This window comes from Alnus glutinosa, chromosome 10 (genome assembly GCF_958979055.1).
Source record: "Alnus glutinosa chromosome 10, dhAlnGlut1.1, whole genome shotgun sequence".
NCBI classification, from domain to species: Eukaryota; Viridiplantae; Streptophyta; class Magnoliopsida; order Fagales; family Betulaceae; genus Alnus; species Alnus glutinosa.
In genome coordinates this window covers 1,719,506-1,741,472 of record NC_084895.1, presented here as the reverse complement: position 1 = coordinate 1,741,472, position 21,967 = coordinate 1,719,506, and the positions used below count along the sequence as shown (strand labels likewise).

The 21,967-nt window shown below is 35.0% G+C and overlaps 2 protein-coding genes across 9 annotated transcripts; one reads left to right on the top strand and one right to left on the bottom strand.

Annotated features, from left to right (window-relative positions):
* The first annotated feature begins 425 nt into the window (after positions 1 to 425).
* Positions 426 to 3,645, top strand: LOC133879420 (UPF0481 protein At3g47200-like). Its single transcript, XM_062317995.1, has 2 exons — positions 426 to 738; positions 2,202 to 3,645. Exon 2 carries the CDS (start codon positions 2,258 to 2,260, stop codon positions 3,557 to 3,559), a length of 1,302 nt encoding a protein of 433 aa, XP_062173979.1. The 5' UTR covers positions 426 to 738; positions 2,202 to 2,257; the 3' UTR covers positions 3,560 to 3,645.
* A 517-nt stretch (positions 3,646 to 4,162) lies between these two features.
* LOC133879848 (putative disease resistance RPP13-like protein 1) lies at positions 4,163 to 17,398 on the bottom strand. Of its 8 annotated transcripts, XM_062318636.1 has the most exons (14): positions 13,333 to 17,398; positions 13,055 to 13,245; positions 11,578 to 11,860; positions 9,236 to 9,997; positions 9,044 to 9,103; positions 8,916 to 8,966; positions 8,009 to 8,162; positions 7,777 to 7,912; positions 7,441 to 7,560; positions 6,769 to 6,829; positions 5,138 to 5,268; positions 4,787 to 4,861; positions 4,665 to 4,709; positions 4,163 to 4,537 (listed from the first exon to the last, which is right to left on the bottom strand). In XM_062318636.1, the coding sequence occupies exon 1, from the start codon at positions 17,136 to 17,138 to the stop codon at positions 13,365 to 13,367; it is 3,774 nt and encodes a 1,257-aa protein (XP_062174620.1). In that variant the 5' UTR covers positions 17,139 to 17,398; the 3' UTR covers positions 4,163 to 4,537; positions 4,665 to 4,709; positions 4,787 to 4,861; positions 5,138 to 5,268; positions 6,769 to 6,829; positions 7,441 to 7,560; positions 7,777 to 7,912; positions 8,009 to 8,162; positions 8,916 to 8,966; positions 9,044 to 9,103; positions 9,236 to 9,997; positions 11,578 to 11,860; positions 13,055 to 13,245; positions 13,333 to 13,364. The 8 variants fall into 8 exon arrangements, with proteins under 8 accessions (XP_062174620.1, XP_062174616.1, XP_062174617.1 ...); XM_062318632.1 differs by lacking the exons at positions 4,163 to 4,537; positions 4,665 to 4,709; positions 4,787 to 4,861 and adding an exon at positions 5,411 to 5,506 and having other exon boundaries at positions 4,868 to 5,268; XM_062318633.1 differs by lacking the exons at positions 4,163 to 4,537; positions 4,665 to 4,709; positions 4,787 to 4,861 and adding an exon at positions 4,868 to 5,050.
* Positions 17,399 to 21,967: the final 4,569 nt, after the last annotated feature.

The window sequence follows — 21,967 nt, the reverse complement described above, 5'->3', positions numbered from 1 at the left end:
AAATAAAAAAATTCATTACTATACAAAATTTTTCACTTTTTATATAATTCTTATTACTTTATATCACATCTATCTATTTTAACTTCCACTGTCAATTTTCCATTCCTTACAAAATAAGCTCACTGGTTACACCCAAAAAAAATAAAAAAACAAAAATGGAAAAGAAAAAGTGCACACTGGGAAATGCTACGGATCCGAAAGATTTTTAAGGAGAAATGGTTCCGGACCTGGAGCCCACGTCTGTTAAAAAATTGTCCCTGTCCGTTATTTAAATTTTTTTTTAAAAAAAATAATATTTTTTTCTCTGTTTCGTCTTGCAGTGAAATGTCAGGAGAGAGATCGCTGGCTGACGTGATTGAAATGCATAGAAGATTGACTTTTGTTGATAAAAATTCAAAAGAAAAAAAAAATTGTGGCCGCCATTATTCTCTCCAAGTTGCAGACAAAAGTTCAAAAGAAAAAAAATTCTGGACGCCATTCTCTCCAAGTTGCAGACCTGCATAAGTACAAACCCACTCTTTCTTTCATTTCACCCCAAAAGTTTTCCCTCTCACCAAAGTGCTACTCCCTCCCTCCATAACCTCCGCCTGCCGTCCACCCCGCAACAGCAGCCGCCGCCCACCAGCGACACCACCACCGGCGGATGAGAGCGACGCCCGCCATCTACACCACCAACAGCCCAGCACCACCGTACTGAACGGTCCGAACGCCACCACCCACGACCCGCCATCTAGAGGGGTAAATTTTCTCAAGTGATTTTTCCTTTTGATTTTTTACTCAGATCGTTGCTATTTTATTGAATTGATGAATTTAATGGCTTTTAACTGCGTTCATATACTGTGAACAAATTTGAGATTATCAAATTATGTGATTTTTTTAACATTATGTGAAAAATGCTAAATATTATTAGCAACAAGCCAACTTTGCCTTACGCGGCCCACTCACCATTTCTTCTTCTTTTCCTTTTTCTTTCTTTTTTATTTATTTTATTTTATTTTTTAATATTTAAGACTGTTAGTGATGAATACATCATGCAACGACTTTAAGGTAAGATATATATGAAGTTTCGTTGAGTATAACTGAATAAATAAATATATGTGACAAAATATTTTGTAAGTTATATTTATATGTTTTAAGTGATAATTAAATTTTATTGCTATTGTGTTAGTTATATTTTTTAATATTTATAATTAACTTTTTATGAACTTTAGATTTATTTTTTCTTTCAATTATAAAAAATTGAAAAATTTATTAACTCAGCCTCTTAACCAAAATCTTAACACCGCCACCGATAACAAATAGCATGCTTCAAACAATTTTCTCCAACCACCTTTCTCTCGTGCTTTTCACACCTTCTAAAGAGCGTACGTACCAATATGAATGATGCTTAAAGATAGTGCTCAATCAATTGTCGGGACCCTTTAGGAGGCTGCCATTCGATCACTTTCCTTCCACCGGGAAGGTTATGTAAGCAGTCTTAATCAATCCTTTATTCCTCAACAACCCTTTCAAAGTGGAACTAAATCTCTTTCTTCTATATAAAGGGCTCCCTCTGCTCCCTTTTTATCTCTTTAAACCTAAATCTTTGGTTGCTTTAGAATTAGATCAAAGGTCTATTGAAAATTGGGAACCACACACACACTAAGAGAGAATGAAACAAGGAAGAGAGACAATAAATTGATAGAGAACTTTGTATTCTTTTGTTCAACTTGATTGAAAATAACTTGCTTACATGGGTATTTATAGGATACAAATGACTATTCTAACTTTTTCACATTAACTTCATTCATTTACATCTCATATCATTCTCCATGTAACTTGTATGTAAAATAACTCGTAAAAAACCAAAAGAAAACATCTTCAAGTCACTTAGTAACTTAGAAGAATAATAAAAGAGTCAAATAAATGTTATTAATATTAAGTATATTATTCAACAAGGCCCAAGGCAAGCTATACGCATGTGTTTGTTTATTTTATTTTATTTTCTTTCTGCCATTTGTTTCCTGTTCATTTCTTCGGTACATTAACAAACCATTCATAAGACAAAATATTCATTAAAACGCAAAAAGTATTTTTCATTTTTATGTTCCATCAAAAAATTTGGAAAATTATAAATAAATTTCATTCATACCTTTTTATTTTTTATTTTTTATTTTTTATTTTTTTTTTCTTTTTCTTGCTTTTACTTGCTATTAAAGCAGGATCTCAAAGATATTGTTTGGCATTGGCAAGAAGAAAGAATACGAGAGAACAAATCATGGCAAAAACGAGTAGTAGCAATCAAACATCCATCACTATTAGAGATATTGTAACAGAAGTGACATCTTCGATTCAAGGAAAGCTTTGCCAGAAATCTCCAATTCCATCTAAATGTTCCATATTTAGAGTCCCGGATAGACTACGCAAGCATAATGAAAAGGCTTTCGAGCCAGAGTTGGTTTCAATTGGCCCATTTCACCACGGGAAGGAGAAGCTGCAAGCAATGGAAAAAATTAAGTTATGGTATTTGCATTGCCTCCTCGATCGAGCACCAACTACGAGAACTACTTTGAAGTGCTTTGTAGAAGCTATTGGAATAATTGAGCAAGAGTGTCGTGCATGTTACGCTGAAGAAATTCTTGTTCCTGAAAAAGATTTCATAGAGATGCTTGTGGTTGATGGTTGTTTTATCCTTGAATTATTCCGCAAAGGTTCGGGGCAGGTGCAACCAGACATTGAAGATCCGGTGTTCTATATGCCATGGATGAAGTGGAGAATATCAAATGACGTGAAGCTACTTGAGAATCAGCTTCCTTGGCGCGTGCTTGATTGCTTGTTCTACCTAACCAAATCACATGCTGAAGAGACATCCCTACCTAATCTTGTCCTTTCGTCTTATGGATGTATATGGCCCCCTCGTGATGACCTCAAACACGATCATATACTCGATTGCCTACGAAACTCCGCAATTGGAGCATCCATAGTAAAACCGGCCCCTAAAACTTTGCAAAGAAACCTCATCACGTCTATGGAGCAAATTCCATCTGTGATAGAACTTGTGCAAGCTGGAGTTAAATTCAAAGCTGGAGACAGAAAAAACAGCCCTCTTGATGTAACTTTCAAAGATGGAGTGATGACAATCCCACCGTTAATGGTTTGGGAGGATGCAAGATCTGCATATAGAAATTTAATTGCATTTGAACAATGTGATCCAAGCAAAGACTTTGAAGCCACCTCTTATGCTAAGCTCCTTGCTGACCTTATTAACAATAACCAAGATGTGGCTTTTCTAAAAGACAAAGGAATTCTATGTCTCTATTTGGGCATTGAGGACGTAGCAAGTATCTACAATAGGCTTTATAGTGATGCTTCAGTTGGTTCTTTCCTTTACTCTGACCTCTACCGTGAAGTGAATGCATATTGTAGGCGCCCTTGCAATCGATGGCGAGCAACGTTGAGGCGTGGCTATTTTGGCAACCCATGGTCGATCATATCACTCATGGCTGCATTCTTGATTCTAGTTTTCACTTTTTCACAAACCCTTTATTCTGTCCTTTCTTACTATAAACGCCCCTCCTAATATCAGTTAAGAAATTGTAAGCTAATCTCAACGTGTGTTTCTCTCAATAATAAGTCAGAGTAATTATAGATCCTATTGATTTTAGATGTTCTTATTGCAAACTCCAAGTACTATATATATTTGTAAATGTAAGAATAATTGATCTTGATAAATATCACGATTCTGTCGACCCAGATCTCATTATCTTAGTAATAAAAGTCAAATAATCACAATAACTTGTACCGTACATACATCCTGTCTCATAATTTGTTGGTTCCAATTATTGTTTGTTATTATGGTTAATCTTTGGTGAATTTTTCTCCCTGTTGCTTTTTTGGTTCTGGGATTTGCGTTGATTGTATGTTTTTGGCATATGCACATTGATCAACTGATACAACAACTGACTCTCTCTATCAATCCTTCTGTGTAAAAGAACATGTGTTCTCTTAGGAATTTAAGAAGAAGACGAGAATTGAAAAAGAAGAAATGGAATGAAATTCCATTGAAAAGAGGCAATTTGAAGAGCCACACCCTCCAGTGTTCAATCTGAACAATACAGAACAATCCGATAACTCTCTCTTTCTCTTCCTCTCATTTATGCAATTTCCTACGCCTACGCCTACGCCTACGCCTACGCCTATCAACTGAATCAATAAATACATTTAGTTACAACTACCAAACATAACGGCTATAACGAACATAATGACTTGAGTTACAACTAGGACACATAACAATCAACCCTTATGATGCCACGTAACAATCTTCTCTCCTTATGTTGCCACGTCTCAACCCTCTCAGAAGAGCTCCTTACAATTCTCCCCTCTTTAGAGCACCTTGCCTAGAAGGTGGGGGTAGGCTTGTGTTAGAGAGTGGTACTCCTCCCAAGTTGCAGCATCTTTGGATTGACCAGCCATTGCACCAACAATTCAGGGATGGAACAATTGTTCTTTGGCCAAGATCGACGAGTGAAAATCTCCATTGATTCAGGCTGAATGATGCCTACCAAATTCACACAATGTACACTAATAAATGTGGAACATTTTAGCTGACACTGGTGTGTTATCAACAATTATTTAAAACTCGAAAAAATACTCAATAGGATTGAAAATGGCGGGAAGCAGTTTACAAGATTTGATTCCAAGCATATGACTCTTATTATTGAAAAGTGACCCTGTAAAAGAATCTACAAAGAATTAAGGACTAATAGCAAAATCGAGAGGTATAGAAATAAAAAAGATGGGAACATACCTTGTTGATTCGGAGCATCCCCAATTCTCTATGGAGTTCTCAACAATTTTTGGCGGTGACATGAGAGAGACTCAACTACACAATTATGGCATAGTGAGAGAGGCTCAACTGCCCCATTGATAACATACCAGTACCACATAGTCAACAGATGATGTCACCATCTAAATCCAGCTTCAGTTTCTCATCTCAACAGTTTGATAATTGAAGGTATGAGAATCAGTACTAGCTTGCAATTGGTTTAGTGCTGGTTGGATTTTAGACAGCCTGCCATTTTGTTACCATAAATGAAGTCATCCACTTTAACAGGATCATACAATGGCCACAAGAAAATCCTCTGCTGCCATTGATTACCTTTTCCCATGTGAGGCTTTCAGGAGATCAGGTACACTTCAAACAAAAGAAAAAGAAACCGAAATGCCCACGATGTCGATTTGGCACAAGACTTTCACAAGCTCCATAGGTTGCCATTGAACTTTTAGTACCTATTCATTAGAAAATAGCTAAACATCTAAATCAACTAAGAAATAACAGCACATGCATAATAAATTCAAACAGAAGATGTATACAATAGTTTATGGTAGTGCTAACCCAGATTGCAATAAAATATTCAATACAGTTGCTAACCTTGTTTCAAATCAATTAGAAATGTTTTGGTGTAGATTTCCAACTTGGAAGTAGATCTTCTGTTTTGGTGAATTTTTAATGTGTCATCTAAAATTTCTAAATAAAAGAATGTAATGATAAAATTATAATCATGAGTACTGAGAACAATATCAATAACAATTGTAGAATATTAACAATTTTAGAGAAGCAATCCAAAATCATGAGGAAAAATTTGCCATATAGCTGTGATTAGAATTTTTGGATTAGTGTGAGTGTAAACAGAAGGCTTTGCATGAGTATGTAACCTTGGCTCAACTCCAAACCAGTTCACTCTCTTTAAGGAATTGAGCATTCTCACTAGTATAAAATTAAAACAAAATAGCCAGCTCCTTAGACATGTCTTTATCAAATTATTGTGATCTTCCTTGAATTTATATACCACAACTCATTATCTAACACCAAGTGAAAAAGGTTCATACAGGGTTCCTGGAGCATAAAACAAAATAGCACCATAATCTTACAATTAACTCAACAGCCCTACTCATATTCTTATTCTCATGACATTAAATTAAAGTATGGCAGCTAAAATAGCTCAAGTGTGAGAATAAATCTTAGGCAGCAAAAATTCCCTCCAAGTTGATAGTTTTTCTAAATTCAACTAATTTGAGTTCTATGAAATCACAGGTTAAAGATAACTTTCTTTTCAAGTAGAGAAGAGTTTAGTTTCTTGTTACCACTTTACTGTACATAAAGCTTAATTTTTGTTCACTGATAGTCATCAACCTAGCGGATGTAGGACAGCATACATCATATTTCTACGATTAATTAGGAAATTTTAGGTTAAAGATTTTAGCTTTGAACTTCTAAAGGATGGAAAAAATGAAGTACTAGGTTTATGCTTCTAATCAGGGTGGGCAAGATTGAAATTTGAATCATTTGAATACGTATGAGCAACCATAGAAAAATATAGAGCAAACTGAGAAGTTGTGCAATAAAAATCAACTAAAGACATGTAAGTCATCAAACACAAATGTTGAGTAACTAGGTGTATGAGGCCAATCATTCACTTACTTGACTGTCTTTCTATTCTAACAAAAATTTAAAACTCAAAAAAAGTGGGGAATTTACGACTCAAGTCCCCATGCTTTTATTATTATTATTATTATTATTATTGGAAGTTGCACACCTGGAGGGACATGAACTCACAACCTTATCCCCCCCACCTTTCTACAAAGGAAGTACCATTTGAACTAAAGCTCATTGGTGCAAGTCCACATGCTCTAGTGACAAATTTAGGACAAAACTCTTCAAAAGAGAAAAATCCCCAGTGGGAGTGAGTAAAATGAATATTAGTAGAAACACAAATCATGGGAGCAAACCTTGTTGATTCAAAGCATCCCCAATTTCATCTGGAGTTCTCAATCATTTTTTTGTGGTAACCTGAGACAGAGATAGACTCAACTGCTTATGTTCAGAATGGTGAAGCAAATAAAAAAGTAACAAGTGGGCAAAACAGTCTGTTTTATCAAACATCAAAAACTCCAACTCACTCAAATCTAGCTCTAATTTAACTTAATGAAACTATGTTTTTTTATAATTAATTGAAATATCGTTAGAGGTGCAAAGCGCAATTCAAGTACACATGAGGAATACAAAAAAAACTTCTAACTAGAAGTAAACAAAAGTACAAGAAAATTATTAAAACTAATCACCAAGGGGCTAAAAACGCAATGGTCAAAGTAACTGAATGAAACTTCGAAAAACAACTAAATAACCAAATTTCAAAAAACAAAATATATGGCAACACGACTTACGAGCAACACTGAAACATCACAAAACCAGAAGCCACATCCAACAACATTCACTAATTTCTTCCAACTAACCTATATTTCAAGCAAATTCAGGCCAACATATGATTTAAATTTTATCAGTAGCTAGATCTAAAACCAATGCAAGGGTTATAGACAAGAATAAGCCAAGTACTAATTCTGTGGTCATAGGATATGCCATAAGCAATGATTATTAACTCTTCCATGTCTGCAAAGAGGTACCTTGACCCGCAAAAGATTGGACGGTGATGGCAATGATCACGACCAATTATCCTTGTTAGCACAAAGCCCAACTCCTTCCCACAATTGCAAAAGACGATCGATTGCCCACATTAGATGTACCTACAGCATATACACACTAACTTCAATACCCAAAAGGCCAATTAAAGGCAAGTAAAGAATCTCCTTTGGGTGCCCAGAAAACAGATTAAAATAAAAGACAACACCTAGAGAACGTTAATACACAGTTTGGTTGCCCCCCAAAGAATTGAATTTTGCACTCCATATTGAATTCTATCGGTGCTCAATTCCCTCAAGTTATCAACATTGATGACATACCAGCACCACTTCGTCAACAGATAATGTCACCATCTAAATCCAGCTTCAGTTTCTCATCTCAACAGTGTGATAATTGAAGGTATCAAAACCAGTACTAGCTTGCCATTGGTTTAGTGCTGGTTGGATATTAGACAGCCTGCCATGTTTTTACCATAAATCAAGTAAGCCACCTTAACAGGAGTTACAGGATCATACAATAGACACAAGAAAATCCTCTGCTGCCCATGATTACCTTTTCCAATGTAGCAGCTTTCAGGAGATCAGGTACTGAATGGTAATTCAGTACCTACACTTCCAACAAAAGAAAAAGAAACTTAAATGCCCATGATGTCGATTTGGCACAACAATTTCACAAGGTCCATAGGTCTTCATTGAACTTTTAGTGCCTATTCATCAGAAAATAGCTAAGCATCTGAATCAACTAAGAAATAGCAACACAAGCATAGTAAATTGAAACAGAAGATCTACACTCGTGCATCAGATGATTTCAATAGTTTATGCATAGTGCTTTTCACACATCCTGGCACAAAAGTGCAGCAATACAAGTTTGTGGTAGTGCTAATGCAGATTCCAATAAAATATTCAATACAGTTGCTAACCTAGTTTCAAATCAATTAGAAATGTTTTTGGGTACAAATAAAACCATGCATTAAAAATAGCAGATTAAACTTCATCTGCCCCTTAGTTCTAACTCACAGATCTTTACAGGAAATACCATAGCTAAGTTCAACAAATTTGAGTTCTACGGTAGTCATCAAACTCGCCGATGCAGGACAGCAGGACATCATGTTTCGACGATTAATTAGGAAATTTTAGGGGAAAGATTGTGGCTTTGAACTTATAAAGGATGGAAAAAAAGAAAGTACTAGGTTTATGTTTCAAATCAGGTTAGGAAAGATTTCATTTTTAAGGGGTTGAATATGTATGAGCAACCATAAAGAAATACAGAGGAAACTGAGAAGTACAATAAAAATCCATTAAAAGTATGATAAAAAAACAAGTTAGCCATCAAACATATATGCAAATTAACAAGGTGCATAAGGCCAATTGTTCACTTTTCTCTATCTTTCTATTTAAACAAAAATTTAAGACTCGAAAAAAAAATTCAATAGAAGTGAAAGTGGCAGGAAGCAGTTTACAAGATTTGATTCCAAGCATATGACTCTTGCTATTGACAATGAAAACTGGCCCTGTAAAAGAATCCACATAGAATTAAGGATTGATAGCAAAATCGAGAGTTTTATAAATACAAATGATGGGAACATACCTTCTATACAGTTCTCAATCAGTTTTGGCGATGACATGAGAGATACTCAATTACTCAGTTCTGGCATAGTGAATTAAATGAAGAATGAACCAGTGAGCAAAGCATTCTATTTTATCAAAGATAGGAATAAAGGAAACCTAAAACACAGAGGGTGTTTATATTGATGAACTAGCAGGTTGAAAATGTATGTACCTAACAGTAGAAGCTAATATTATACTGAAAATTGGGGACTCTTGCTAGCCTTGTAGCTCATTCAATCAATTTGTCATCAATCCATATCTATTCGAGGTGAGCAATTTTAGACCATCCTTTTACCTCCTTTACATTGCCACAATTTCTTCAACAAAGGACATTCCAAGATCAGTAGCATAGAAAGCAAGGCAAGCAACCCTTTTTCTGGCATGTACTTGAGCTTAGGGTAGCTAAAGATAAGCAATGCTTGAAAAACATTCTGGTGTTGAAGCCCCTTCTTGTCCATCTATTTCAAATTTGGAAAGCCAGAGATGGAAAGAGACGTCAGACTGGGGGGCAACAATCATGCCTCTAGGAGGGACTCCACATCTTTAGAATTGCCACCGATTGTCAAATGTCCAAGAAAGGAGAGGTTCTGCAAACCCCCTCCCATTCAACCCGCAATGACTTTGTCACAAGCATAGATGTTAATTGATTTCAGATTGGAAGGCAAGCCCCCTTCAAGAAACCACTCAACTTCTGAACAAATAATTACATCTACTTCATTAAGAGACGAAAGGAGTATGTGCATCTTCTTAGGAAGTGATCTCAGACTCGTTTAACTCTAACAATGCATAGCCATCACTAGCAATCTAGCAACATCTGTTTGAGCAAGGCTATCTTGCGACTCCTTTAACTCTACACATGATTTAATAGTGGTATCGAATTCCCAATATCAGCTTTAGTAAGATGTCTTGTAACCCATTAAACAGCTCAAACAACCTGCAATGCAAAACCAAACAATTTCTCGGTCAATCAATACCAAAGTTTAGGGGAAAGATTATATTTTGAACCGTTTGAATATGTATGAGCAATCATCGAAGATACAGAGCAAACTAGGAAGTTTTGCAATAAAAATCAACTAAAAGCATCGATCAGATAACATTTTAGTCATCAAGGACATATGCAGAAAAATTGGGTGTATAAGGCTAATCATTCACTTACTTGTATTTGTCTTTCTATTCTAACAAAAATTTAAAACAATAAAAAAGGAATTCACAATGCTAGTTTGCGTGCTCCAGTGACAAATTTAAGATAGAACTCTTCTTAAGAGAAAAATACATAATAGGAGTGAAAGTGGCTGGAATTGATGATTGATAGTAAAATGAAGATTTATAAAAATGTAGTGTTTTATTTATCTTAGAAGTGTTTTGAGAAGAATTTTGTAGTTTGTTTTGAAAAATGTGTTTGTAATGGGGGCACATCACAAAACCAGAAATCATATCAAACAAGATTCACTAATTTCTTCCAACCAACCTTTCTTTGAAGTTGCTTCAGGCCTACATATAATTGAAATTCTATCTATAGCTAGATCTAAAACCAATTCAACGGTTGCAAAGTAGAATAAGAGTAGTGTTAATTCTATTACAGGATATCCCCAAAGCAATGATTTCTTTGTCCTTCTGAAATATTTCAGCTCAACAGAGCATTATTTCAGCTCTTTTTGTTCTGAAATATTTTACGGAAAGTTTCTAAAATTTAAAGTAATGCTATGTTTGGTACTTGTAAAAACATTTTTTTTCAAAAAAAAAAAAAAAGCCTGACTTTTGAATTTTGATTTGTGTCATTCTATTATAAAGAAAAGAATTTTGATTTGTGTCATTCTATTTCAGCTCGGACGGAATAATTATAATGAGATTTGGGGACTCTTGCCAACAATACAAAGAGACATAACCAATACTCATATATATATGTGTACTACCGACAAAGAAAAGAACCACCAATAAAAAATTACCTGCACCTCTAAAACCAGCTTCATGTTTTCATTTCAACATTTTGATCATTGAAGGTATCAGAAACAAAACTCGCTTCCAATTGGTTCAATACCAGCTAGATATCAAGCAAACTACCATTTTTTTTACTATAAATCAAGTCAGACACCTTAACAATGATCACATGGCAGCCACAAGAAAATCCTTTTCTATCATTGATTACCTTTTCCCTTATAGCAGCTTGCAGAAGAAAAGGTACTGAATGGTAATTCAAAGCCTAAACTTTAGATAAAATGAATGTCTGAATCAACAAAGAAATAACGACACACACATAGTAGATTGAAATGGAAAACATACACACACGTGCATCAGATGATATGAATAGTTTATGCAAATAAAGATAACTTAGTTTATCGTAGTGCTAATGTAGATTCCAATAAAACATTTCATGCAATTAGTAAGAATATGGTTTCAAATCAGCCAGAAGTAATGCTGTCAAGGTATTACTTCTGGTGTTCATATAACTTGTTTTGCATGGTAAAATTATTCTTGAAAAAAAAAAAGAAAAAGAGAGCAATTTAGGGGTCTTACTCATTGTCAAGGCTCTCAATGGGGCAAACATTAGCACCAACAATGGCAATCTGAGAGGTGGTGTTCGTCCTTTTCACCAAAAATGGTTTTTTGTATGTTATGTCTTTGTCAAATACCTTGGACCAGTGCCTCTTAATCTCCTTCCCATCCCACAGAGCCTCGTTTTCAATGTCATGCACATCATCACTGTGGTTCACATTATCTTCTTGATCCATTTCCTCACTGTCGACACTTGGTTGAGCTTTTTCCACAACTTACTATTACAATTAATTGTTATGTCTACCTGCAAGCACAATCAACAAAAATTCTAATCTTGCTTGAAAAAACCCGGTTGGCACATTCAAAAATTAACCACAAACAATATCTATACCCTGTGGAACAAGATCTACAACTTGAAGAAAGTAATTATCACCAATATATAGAAAGATGCATATGCAATTCCGTCTAAATATAGCTAGGCAACAATGAACAGTGCAAATATGTAAAATGCATAATTTACCACCAGAAGAGTAAGCTTTGGATCAAACAAGTGACGCACTAAGTGGATCAAATAAAAAAAAATTCTTATTATCATCACATTTATTATTCGTGATGCTGTTGTTGTTGTTATAAAGTCTAAAATCAGTAAATTAATATCAACTACACACCTCTGCACAGGGAATCGAAAATATGGATAAATCAACAATTTGTAGCACCTGAATAGATATATACGAATATATTCATGGATAGGACAGCAGCACAACATGTTTCTATGCTTAATCAGAACCAAATTTTAGGGGAAAGATTGTGGCTTTGAAGTTATTGAGGAATGGAAAAAGGAAGTAGGTTGTTTATGCTTCAAATCATAATAGGAAATACCTAATTTTAAAGGGTTTGATTATTTATGAGCAATGAAAAAAAAATAAAACAGAGCAAACCGAGAAATTCAGAAGTTGTACACTAAAAATCAGCTACAGGACATCTTAGTAAATCAAACAAATATGCAAAATAACTGGGTATATAAGGCCAATCATTGACTTACATGTCTCGGTCTTTCTATTCTAAGAAAAAGTTCAAATCAAAAAAAATTTGGACAATTTAATGTGCAACTGCAAGTTTGCATGCTCTATTTGTTTACATGATTTGATTCCAAGCATATAACACTTGTTTTTTACAACAAAAGGCGATCCTATAAACAATGAATTAATAATTTACAGTAATATCAAGATTTATAGAAGGACAAATCATGGGAACATACACAATTCTCTATCGATATAAGAGAACAGTTTGAAAATCACACAGCCAGCAAAATGAAAACTTTTTTACCGTAAAGCATCCACCAATGCATAGAATGGTCTCCAATCTCCATATTCAATGTAAACATCTCGGACACATTTTTTTATAAATATAGTCATTTATTTATATAAGAAAATTCACTATAATGCGAATCTAACCAAGCCAACAAAAAGAGAAGAAATCAGAACAAATATTTTTTTACCTTTTCCAATTCCATATTGCACTGAAGATCGGCCTCGGTGGGTCCGGCAAGAGAGATTGGCTTTGTGATGCCATACTTCGCCGCCGTCCGTAGTGAAGAACCGTTTGGACTCTCAGAATCCACCATTTCAGGCCAACACCAAAACAAACGAATCTAAAAGCAACGATAGACGGCGAAGTGGGCATAGCATTCTGTTTTATCAAAGATAGCAACTAAGCAAATTAGAAGAGATTGGGTAAATATATTGATAAAATTAGATGGTTGAAAAGTTCACATACCGAAATTGGAGAAATCTTGCTATACTTGTAGCTTATTCAAACGGTTTGCGATCAATCCATATCTGTTCGACGTGAGCAATCTTGCGCCATTCTTTTCCTTTTTTACTTTGCCACTCTTTCTTCAACAAAGGACAAAACCAGATTTTTAGAATAGAAAGGGAGGCAGGTAACCCCTGTTCTGGCATGAACTTGAGCTTAGGGCAACTCTCGATATCCAATTGTTCAAGAGCAATGAGGTGCTGAAGCCCCTTCTTGTCCAAAGATTTCAAATTTGGAAACCGAGAGATGGAAAGAGAGGTCAGACTGGTGGGCAGCAACTGTGCCTCTGGAAAAGACTCCAAATCTTCATTTTTGCCATCGATTGAGAAATGTTTAAGAATGGGCAGGTTCTGCAAACCCCATCCCATCCGACTCGCAATGAGTTTCTCACAAACGTTGATGCTAATTGAGTTCAGTTTGGAAGGCAAGCCCCCTTCAGGAAATGACTCAACTTCTGGACAATATCTTATATACAAGCTCTCAAGAGATAAAAGGAGTATTTGCATTTTTTCAGGAAGTGATTTCAGATTCTCACAATCACTGATGTTTAACGTTGTAAGGCTGGGGGCACGCAATCCTCCTTTTGGAAAAGATACAAAATTAGGGCAACCCCTGATTTTAATCTGCAAGGTGACTAAATCATGTTCTGGAACGGTAAGAGATTCCAGATTGCTACACTCTTTGATTTGGATGTCATAAAGCTTTGGGAATAAATCTAATGAAAAGGACTTGAGAGAATGACATCCCAGCAAAGTCAGTCTTTTAAGGGATGAATAGTCCAGGTGTGTTGAGAGCTCTAACTTCTTACAATTTCTAATATGAAGGGTTTTTAATGCGGAGGGAAGACCATCATTTGGAAGGGACATAAGTGAAGGACAACCATAGATATGTAACGCTTGAAGACTGCTGTTGGAGTTTATCATTCCTTTCGGTAAGGACTCCAGGGCATAAAATCTTTCAATTACGAGCTTCTCCATTCCGGTTGGCAATTCCTTTAAAAACATCTCATTACACTCGGCAAGGTTCAATTCACGAATAGTAGGAGGCAATGGGAGTGGAGCCACTAGTTGCGGACAATTACCAATAAAAAGTTGGGATAAAGAAGAAAGATGGACCGGCAACTCTCCTATTAGCTTAGGACAGTTCCAAATAGAAAGCCTCTCAAGTTGAGGAAAAGCTCCACCTCCATTTTCGTCACCAAAAGAAACCCATTCCTCCCACTTTGGCATCTCCGCCAACCTAAGAACTTTAAGGGCACCAAATGGCTTAACTGAAGAAGAACTGCTGCCACAAAACTCATGACCCACTCTAACAACTTCATCCAACCCAACAATAGAGAGGTTTTGCAGAGAGGGTAGTTGCCCAAGAGGTGGCAAGCTGCTGCAATATGTACAACGTTCTAGATAAAGAGATGTTACATTAGAGAATGAAGGATGCCCTACCCAATCTGAAAAGCTTTTACCACTGTAGGATTTGATAGTGTGACTTTTCAAGTTTGTATGGGGTTGGAGACTATCGAGTATACTTCTTTGACTTTCTGAAAAATTATTATCATATTTCCATCGCAATTCCAACTTTTCGAGATACTTTCTATCCCTTAAGCTTGTTGCATTCAGAACATCAGTAGGAGATTCAACATTTTGCAGCTCCAATATTGAAAGAGATCTTCGGAGATTTGTGAGTTTTTTTAACTCTCCAATGCACAACCCATTACCTTTGCCGACGATAAATTCAGTCAATGTCTGGAGGCATTTTAATCCCCCGAGTTGTATTGGCATGTCTTTTATGCCAGTTCCGGTAATATCAAGATGACTTAAACTAACGAGTTTGCGCATATCTCTTGGCAATGAAGTGAGCTTCATACAACATAATAAAATCAATGTTTGCAAATTGCACAAGTTACATATAGAATCGGGCAATCTTTTCACATTAGTGGAAGAAAGGTCCAAGTAACGTAGATATTTAAATTTGCCAATTAAATCTAGCAATTCAGCAATGTTTTGGTAGTTTGACAGAGAAAGCACTCGTAAGCTTCTTAGTGTCGGCAACAAATCTTGTACTACTTTTTTAGTCAAGTAGTAGTTACCAGAAATGTATCCTGACATATTACAATGTAGGAAAGTGTGCAACCTCTTGGCCCTGTCAAGGGTCTTAAACATTTTCAACCTATGAAAATTTTCTTGGAAAAAATAGGACATGTGGCGAGTATTGTTTACAATGCCACGAGAACAATCACCCTCCAACCTTATAATAAAATTTCCAGATATAGATTTTGCTAAATCACTCACAAGATCATGCATTATAAAACACGACTTGTTGTCACTAGATTTTTGGAATAATGATCTTGATTCTAGAGCGAGGAAATGCTCATTACCAACTTCTTCCATTGTTTTGTTTTTAGGTTGCTGGAGAAAACCTTTTGCCATCCATAACATGATTAACTGGTCTTTTTTGAAAGCATAATCCTTTGGAAAGATTGAGCTGTAGGCAAAGCATCGCTTTAAATGTGATGGGAGATATTTATAGCTTAATCTTAGAGCAGGAAGAATATTGCCTATCTCATCAATTGACAAATCCCATAATTCACTCCTCAATATCTTATCCCATTCATCAACATCTGGTTTAGATCTTAATAGAGCACCAATTGTCTTGACTGCTAATGGAAGGGCTCCGCACTTTTTGATGATTTTTCTACCTATTACTTCTAACTTTCCATGTGCATTAGAGTTGCCATCATGGAATGCATGCTTTGCAAATAGAGACCAGCAATCTTCTTCTGGTAACTCCATTAGACGATGAGGCATTGCTCTAGCTATTGATACAACACGATCACTACGTGTTGTTACAATTACCTTACTTCCTTGTGCCCCATATTTGAAGGGTTTGCATAATGTCTCCCAGTGATCATAAGTCTCATTCCAAACATCATCTAAAACAAGTAGAAACTTCTTACCCGTTAAACACTCCTTTAATCTAAATTGAAGTTGATTTAGATCCGTGAGATGACAAGATGACAAAGTTACTACCTCTATAATTGTTTTCGTTATCTTGAACACGTCAAATTCTTCTGAAACACAAACCCATGCATCAATGTTAAAGTGCTCCTTCACCTTGTCGTTATTGTATACAGACTGAGCAAGGGTGGTCTTGCCAATCCCCCCCATGCCGACTATGGCAATCACACCCATCTCATTGCCACGTGCATCATCTGCGAGCAACAAGTTAATTATTTCCTCCTTTTCACCATTCCTACCACAAATATCAGATTCTTCAACTAAAGAAGTTGTGGGCAATCTTTCAGATAATTTCCCTCCAACACCTACTCTTAGACCTAAAAGATCTATTTGTTGTGCTAGAGTTTCTAGTCTTTCAAGTACCTCTTTTATCTTTAGCTCTATCTCTTTGACAGAAGAATTACGAAAAACAGAGCTGGATAACTTTCGTACCTTGCTTGCAGGGGCTTGAAATTCGACATCCAACTCGCTCAGCAAGGCTTCAGTAGCAATCTCATCCAAGACGTCCTCTGCATCATAGATTGCATCTTTCAGCTCATCAAGCCACTCTTTCACAGCAGGCTTCTTCGTAACTTGCAACTCCTCCGCATCTTCAAACACTGCATTGAGGGTCAGGAATGTTGTCTTCAACTTCTTTAGGAGTCCATCGGAGAGCTTTTGTTGCCGAAAGAAGCCAACAAAGTCACTAGATGCCATTTTTTCATAAAACACTTGAAGGAGGGGAGAGAGAAAAAAGGTTGCAATCTCAGCCATTGTTTCTTCTGTGGAAATCGAAGGAGATGAAGAGGAAGGGGAATGCAAAATGCAGAGCAAAAGCAGAGATAGGAAGGTGTGTTTTGGTTTAACAAGGAAGAAGTGGAGTTATATTGAAAGGGAAGAGCAATTGGAGTGATGGACCCACTCGGGGCATGCAGGGGCAGCTCTAAGCAATTTCTCACAGGGAATTACTTTTACACCAAAGAAGGAAGTAGGAAACAGCCTACTGGAGTGATGGACGCGTAAAAGAAATTGCTTTGCTTTACAATATGTTTCTTTTGTTTCTTTGCTTCTCTTTAGATAATGAAAAAGAAAGAGCTTTGGATTCCGTTGGTGGATTGAATATGGCCAATTGTGGTGAACTCCACAACATCTCACTAAATCAAACAAGAAGGAAAGCAGGGAAACGACCTCAGTGGGTGACTTGAGCCAAGTCTTCGTTATCGTCTCAAGTCTCTGTTGAAATGAAAATTTTCAACGTCTGCTCCCCAAACACGAAAGAAAGAAACTTCATGGACACTTCCTTTGAAAAAAATATTTTCATATCAATTGCAACGTGATTACAATATTAATAGTTTCCTTAATGGCCTCATTGACGATCAAACTGTTAGAGTTCTTGAGAATCTTTGGACAATGAAACAATATTTCAATGGCACACTCTGTTTTGGTATGTAAAACAAAACAGCTACATGCGGCATATGTGACATGTGCAATAGTAATTAGGAGAGATGGCTTTGGATTGAATCAAAGGAATAAAAGATAAAAGGAAAGTAGAAAAATGGTTTAACACTTCATCATTTCACAAGGAGATTAATTTTGAAAGAATAAAAATTAATTAAAATTATGGAGACCACCTCATTGACGTTACGTCATATGTAATTTTTATTATTATTATTTATAGAGAAATGATCCTTACACTCATTTCTCACAACAGCCCCACAACAAGCTGACGTGGCTGATAATATTTTATTATTTTTTTTGTTTTGTTTTCATTTCTTTTTGTAAAAAAATAATAAAATAGTACCAGCCACGTCAGCTTGTTGTGGGGCTGTTGTAAGAAATGAGTGTAGGGATCATTTCTCTTATTTATATATGTATAAGCCCAGTAGAGGCATATTATTGATAGATTATATTGCCTTTTTATTTTTGTAAGTGATTATATTATTAATTAGTATCAACAATATTATCAGCATCTTCTTGCTTATAATATAATAATAATATCATAAGTCTCACCTAACACAAGCATCTTCTCACCCAGTATCCGCTTCTTCTTGCTAATAATATAGACAGGTTACCTGATTGAGTCAAATTACTCGGCTAAGTCTACAAAAATGAGTAAATAATTGTGCAAGTGGAAACTATTTTTTTTTTTCTTTCTTTTTTTGGATGAATGAGATTGCTTTCTTTTGAAATTAATGCTTCATATAGCCCCATCATTATCTCTAATTCTCATCAAAGACAATTTGCTTTGAATCTTCACAATATGCAATTACCAGTGCCTATATATATCGAATGACAGAAGATAGCCGAGCATTAATTTAGCCGAGCTTTGAATCTTCACAATATGCCAATAACACCACGAGCAACCTTGAGGAATGTTAACTTTTCTTTTATATATGCAATTCTAACGTTGGTCGGCCGGATGTGTTAATTTGGACTTCTCACAAACCACAATGCCATTGAACAAAGGAATAAAAACAAGTAGAAAAGAAAAAGAAAAAACGTAAAAGAAAATGAAAAAAGGAAAAAGGAAATATGTGTCATGGATATATGTCCTGATCGATAAAGGAGAAGAGCGTTGTTTAAGCTTCTGCTTATTACTTTGAATTACTAGTTATGATCAAGGTCATACATTTACCATCTAATATTGTAGTAATGAAAAGGCTCAAAAACGGTAACAGCTCTCAAATAGTGTCCTAAATTTCTAATTGTTGGGTGACTTGAGCCAAAAGGCCCATGTCTTTGGGTATCATCACAAATACGGCCTAAAATCTTACACGTTTCCTAAACTCAATACACAAATCAACACATACTGAAATATTATTGATCGCAAAAACTTCTCTTCCCATTTCGACTACTCCAAACTTATAGTGAAATTCTGAAGTTGCAAAAGGTAATAAAATCTACTAAGGAGGGAGAATAAAACAAAACAAAAGAAAATTATAATAACTATGGAAAGACTTAGCCCTCAACGCAATCTAAAGATGAGAATCATCTAGATTGAAAAATTAGGGAAAGAGTAATGTTTTTTACATAACTTTTATATAACTCTATCAACTTTTTTTTTTTAAGATTAACCATTGAATATTTAGGGCACACATGTAGAAAAACAAATCTAATAATTAATAAAAATAAATAAAAAAAAAGTTATTAGAGTTGTGCAAAAAACATTACTCTTAGGAAAATATGAAATCTATCATGTTGGGAATCTTCGAATCACATATATGTTTAACTAGTTGTCTCTTTCCTTCTTGGTCGAAACTATAGGTCATTAATGGTATGCAATAATAAATCTCGTTAGTAAGTCTAAAATCTTGTCGGTATTGAAAGGTCAACCCATCAGTAAACTCTTACTCATCCTTACTCCGACGACATCATCCTCCATCCGACGGCCCACATGCCCGCTATCAAGTCCTGACCGTACATATAAGTCTTCCATTTCAGGCAAATATAGATATTTACATTAAAAAAATCTTGTTAAAAAAAAAAAAAAAAAAACAGAGGAGTTGCATTACGATCATCTCTCGTAATGCAAAATAGCTTGCATTAATGAAAACAGAGTTTACAAAGTGCGAGTATATATATTCTCTATGCCATCTTAATCCAAAACAAAAATCATATTCTCTTTCATCTTAATCTTTTAGATTTGTAGTATTAAATAAATAAATAACTTTGGAGATGAGATAGACCTTGTCATGTCAAATAAAACACACGTGACAAATAAAAATTCGTTAACTCTGACGATAAAGTGATAGAGAGACCTATTTAAAATTTGGACCAAAGTCACCAAACCTAAGAACTATATTCTTAAAAACGAAAACCCAAAACTTAAATTCAAATTATATGAAAAATTAAGAATTAAATATTAGTTTTTCCTATAATTTTTTTAAAAAGGCACGTGTGTTGTATTTAAAACAAGTTCAGATTAGCCGGATCCATACACATGGACAGTTGCGGATTCCGTTGGTTTGCCCCTTGTGTTGGACTTCTCACGAATCACAATGCCATTGAGCAAATTAAGGAAAAAAATAATAATAAGAAAAAACTTCGCTTATCTATAATTAATTTATGGATTATTAACATGTTGAAGCAACTTGAAGGATGAAATTGACAAAAAAAAAAAAAAAAAAAATTAGTGTTGAGAATGATTTCTGATTATGTCAAGAGGAAAAAAATAATAATAATTACCTGAGATGTGAGTATCAATATGATTGTGAGATGCACCTACTTGATTGACCGAAGAAATCACATCAGATTGTGAATTTTGCTGTAACAAGGCAAATAATTGCTGAATCTGTTCTTGTATGATTGGCAATGTGACAAATGGAAAGAAATAATAATAATAATAATAATAATAATAATAATAAAAGAAAGGAAAGGAATCAAATTATATATAAGGAAAAAATCATATTTAACCCCTAAGTTTTCACCTTATTTGAATTTAGTCCTTAAGTTTTCAATTTTAAGAATAAAGTCCTTAAGTTTTACTCAAGTTTTAAAACCCATTTTCAAAATCTTAAACGATATTGAATATTGGTCCCTTTATCACTTCACCGTCAAAATTAACGATTTTTTATTTGTCACACATGTCTCATTTAACATGCCAAGGTCTATCTTAAAGTCAAAGTTAATGAATTTTCCTCTAACGCTACAATTCTAGAAGATTAAGATAACAAAGAAGATGGTTTTCATTTTTGGAGTTGGAGTCTTTTGTTTTGTTTTTGTTTTTTATGGATAATTTGGCTCTTAATGATATGGCATCGAGATATATATATATATATATATATATATATATGACATTGATATTAGGTGTTGATATGAACGCTTATGTGTTAATTGAGACACACGTGACACATATGACAAACCATCCATTTTGACAGAAAAGTGATAGAGGAGCCTATTTCAAATTTGAGCAAAACATAAGGACCATATTCTTAAAATTAGAAACCTAAGAACTAAATTCAAATCAAATAAAAACCTAGGGACTAAATATGATTTTTCCCTATATATAATATAGTCTTGTTTGTTGTTGTTGTATCCCATCAAATTACCAAACGCCAACAATATTTTATTGTGTCATGGATGTCGTCTATTTAAAAGAGAAAGCATTTTAGCTTCTGCCAAATTAAAAACGTAACAACGTAAAATGCATTATATATCTTATCAAAGGATTAACTGCGTGTTGAACAATTATATTTTTGTTAATTTTACTATTTTTTCAAGAAAAATGTTTGGGATATTTAAATTTTTATTATAACTTCCTTAAAAACTCACATGGTATCCCACACGAGTAATGCTACACGTCATACCCATGTCCCTCTTGTGTCCCTCTAAAAATGAGGTGGCTTTTAAAATCACCATGTGATCAAAATTCAATTTTGATCAATCACAAGCTCAATGGTGATTTTAAAAACCACCTCATTTTTAGAGGGACATGGGTATGACGTTTAGAATTACTCATCCCACACATGAGTGTCACACGTAGGGCCAGCTTAATATATTTTGGGGCCTAAGGCGAGAATTTTAACGAGGCCTATTTTCGTGGGCCTTACTCTCAGTGATGGTTGTTTTTGTAGAGTCATGAGTCTTATGACTTATATTTTAAC